General features: G+C 41.2%; 1 protein-coding gene across 1 annotated transcript; it reads right to left on the bottom strand.

The window, feature by feature from the left end:
* On the bottom strand, positions 1–1,612 carry LOC106011203 (cdc42 effector protein 1; the record flags this gene model as incomplete). Its single annotated transcript, XM_013080007.2, is given in 2 exon segments — positions 1–326; positions 1,553–1,612. Coding segments are annotated over 2 exon segments (350 nt in total), but the record flags the coding sequence as incomplete, so codon positions are not given.
* Positions 1,613–3,880: the final 2,268 nt, after the last annotated feature.

Raw genomic sequence — 3,880 nt, 5'->3', positions numbered from 1 at the left:
CCCTCGCTGACCGGCGAGGGGCCCGTCTTTGTCGGCGACCCCGTGTAGACCGGGGCGTGGCCCTCGGGCGAGGTCCTCAAGGTCACGGGCGGGGATACCCTGGGCTGGAAGCTGGTGGCAGCGGCGACTCCCACTGCTGACGTGTAGTGGTTGAAGCCGGGCGCCGTCGCCATCGCGGTGGAGGTGGGGGCGAACTTGGAGGGCGCGGGGTTGAATCCCGTGGGGGCTGGGGTGTAGCCGGCGGGTGCGGGGTTGAAGAAGGTGGGTGGCTGTTTGCCCACGGCTTTGTACGTGGTGATCTGTGGGGCCTTGCTCAGGGCCGCAAGCTGGGGGAGGAGGGTCAAAAAGGCCTTGATCAGAGCAACAGTCTTAAAAGGCAATAAAAATAATAACAATAATAATAATAATAATAATAATAATAATAACAACAACAACAACAACAATAATAATAACAATAACAATACAAATAATGGTAATAATAATGATAACAATAAAAATAATAAAACAATAATTATATTAATGATCACAATGATAATAATAATAACAATAACAACAATAATAATAATAACAAAAATAACAATAATAATTTAATAAGCATAGCATTTGTGTCATGACGAGGTGGAATCAGGCGCTCATCAATTTGTGGGACTATTGAGTTATTGATATCATATTAAAGCTTATTCATTTGCCTATCTTTTCATTAAAAAATATCCGTCTATCTTGAATAGAAATCGAGGTATTTGCGATTGATGGAGGTGCCTGGTTTCAAAGGTAAAATTAGCAAGAAAATGACCGACAGCTTGATAGCTTCCATAGCTTGACATTATTTGGAAACTGAAAATTTACAATTTATGTGCCTTTCATCTACATTTTTTAATAAAATACACTCAGAAATGTTTATATAAATGAGCACCAAAGGTGTAAAGCCAAAAATAAAAAATTTGATAAAATTTGCCAAAACGTGCAGCAGAACAATTCCTGTATCTTCGATTTCACTATTTCGAAAAGTGCCAGATTTCGCCATGATGCCTCTTTGTTGGTACAGCACAAATTCCCGCTCAACACCAAGCTCTATGTACTTTAAAATCTATATATCTACCCCAGCAGACCTGATAGCATTCTGAAACAACCTCAATTACCTGGGAAGCATACAGTGCAAGCTGCCATGTTATAGGTGCAGAAACATTCAAAACATACACAGACATGAAAAAAGTAAAAGATATCAGTAACTACAGTAAAAAATGATTTGTTTTAGCAAGTATTTACAGCACTTGCAACACAATAAGGTCAGATACTTGCCGAAGATTATAGAGGTGCAATGTTCAAAATTTCCTAACAACTTAAAATATTAGGAGTGTCCCGCGCTCTCATATGACCTTATGCATTTGCGAGCGCCGTAAAACACTTACCAAAAAAAAAATTTTTTTAAAAAGAGGTGCTACAAGAGAGAATAACCAACACAAAAAAGGAGGAGAGATCAGGGTGATAGATCTTTGATAGGAAAGAAGGAGCAAGCCACACCAGAGCACCCGCCAACCACTCACTCACTGACCTGAGGCTGGACGGCCGGAGACATAGACGACCGCGGCTTGTCCACGATGGTGCCTTCCTGGTAAGAAAAAGAATTAAATACCGAAGATTAGAATAGAGGTGTCATTAGAAAGCAACATACAAAGAAAAGATGGAGGAGAGATAAGGATGATAGATGTTTGATAGAAAAGATGGAGGAGAGATAAGGGCGATAGATGTTTGATAGAAAAGAAGGAGGAGAGAAAAGGATGATAGATGTGTGATAAGAAAGAAGGAGGAGAGAAAAGGATGATAGATGTGTGATAGGAAAGAAGGAGGAGAGAAAAGGATGATAGATGTGTGATAGAAAAGAAGGAGGAGAGAAAAGGATGATAGATGTTTGATAGAAAAGAAGGAGGAGAGATAAGGACGATAGATGTTTGACAGGAAAGAAGGAGGAGAGAAAAGGACGATAGATGTTTGACAGGAAAGAAGGAGGAGAGAAAAGGACGATAGATGTTTGACAGGAAAGAAGGAGGAGAGAAAAGGATGATAGATGTTTGACAGGAAAGAAGGAGGAGAGATAAGGACGATAGACGCGTGATAAGAAAGAAGGAGGAGAGATAAGGATGATAGATGTTTTTAAAGGAAAGACGGAGGAGAGAAAAGGACGATAGACGCGTGATAAGAAAGAAGGAGGAGAGATAAGGATGATAGATGTTTGATAGAAAAGAAGGAGGAGAGAAAAGGATGATAGATGTTTGATAGAAAAGAAGGAGGAGAGAAAAGGATGATAGATGTTTGATAGAAAAGAAGGAGGAGAGATAAGGACGATAGATGTTTGACAGGAAAGAAGGAGGAGAGAAAAGGACGATAGATGTTTGACAGGAAAGAAGGAGGAGAGAAAAGGACGATAGATGTTTGACAGGAAAGAAGGAGGAGAGAAAAGGATGATAGATGTTTGACAGGAAAGAAGGAGGAGAGAAAAGGGCGATAGATGTTTGATAGGAAAGAAGGAGGAGAGATAAGGACGATTTATGTTTGACAGGAAAGAAGGAAGAGAGATAAGGACGATAGACGTGTGATAGGAAAGAAAGAGGAGAGATAAGGGTGATAGATGTTTGACAGGAAAGAAAGAGGAAAGATAAGGACGATAGATGTGTGATAGGAAAGACAGAGGAGAGATAAGGACAATAGATGTGTGATAGGAAAAAAGGAGGAGAGATAAGGACGATAGATGTCTGGTAGGAAAGAAAGAGGAGAGATAAGGGCGATAGATGTTTGATAGGAAAGAAGTGGGAGAGATAAGGATGATAGATGTGTGATAGGAAAGAAAGAGGAGAGTTAAGGGTGATAGATGCTTGACAGGAAAGAAAGAGGAGAGATAAGGACGATTGATGTTTGACAGGAAAGGAGGAGGAGAGATAAGGACGATAGATGTGTGATAGGAAAGAAAGAGGAGAAATAAGGGCGATAGATGTTTGATAGGAAAGAAAGAGGAGAGTTAAGGGCGATAGATGTTTGATAGGAAAGAAGGAGGAGAGACAAGGGCGATAGATGCTTGATAGGAAAGAAAGAGGAGAGATAAGGGCGATAGATGTTTGACAGGATAGAAAGAGGAAAGATAAGGACGATAGACGTGTGATAGGAAAGAAGGAGGAGAGAAAAGGATGATAGATGTTTGATAGAAAAGAAGGAGGAGAGAAAAGGATGATAGATGTTTGATAGGAAAAAAGGAGGAGAGATAAGGGCGATAGATGTTTGATAGGAAAGAAGGAGGAGAGATAAGGACGATTGATGTTTGACAGGAAAGAAGGAAGAGAGATAAGGACGATAGATGTGTGATAGGAAAGAAAGAGGAGAAATAAGGGTGATAGAACCACCCGCCTAGAACAGCCCCTCTACTTCAGTTTGGGTATGTTTGAGTCATGAGAAGCGCATCGACGCAATAACGGAAATTTAGTGAAGAGAAAAGGCAAGACAGACACACAGAAACAACAACGGGAAAGAAATGAAGTGCGATCTACCAGAGGCACCCACCCTCTAACAATCTGTCTACCACCGGTAGCATCTGAGTAAACAGGAAAAAGTGGATGAAATCATCATCATCATCATCATCATCATCATCATCACCATCATCATCATCATCATCATCATCAAGTCACTACCTAAGAATGACAAAGCTCTTTCTGCTCAGTACCTAGTTTTGAGGAATTTTGTGGCGTCGGTGGCATAGTGGTTAGGCTCTCGGACTCGCAACCGTAAGGTCGTGGGTTCGAATCCCATCAAGGGCCCGACGTTGTGTCTTTGGGAAAGGCATTTTACACGAATTTTCCTCACTTCACCCAGGTGGGAATGGGTACCCGGCTAT

This window comes from Aplysia californica, unplaced genomic scaffold (assembly GCF_000002075.1).
Source record: "Aplysia californica isolate F4 #8 unplaced genomic scaffold, AplCal3.0 scaffold00071, whole genome shotgun sequence".
NCBI classification, from domain to species: domain Eukaryota; kingdom Metazoa; phylum Mollusca; class Gastropoda; order Aplysiida; family Aplysiidae; genus Aplysia; species Aplysia californica.
This window is presented reverse-complemented; position numbering and strand designations above follow the sequence as displayed.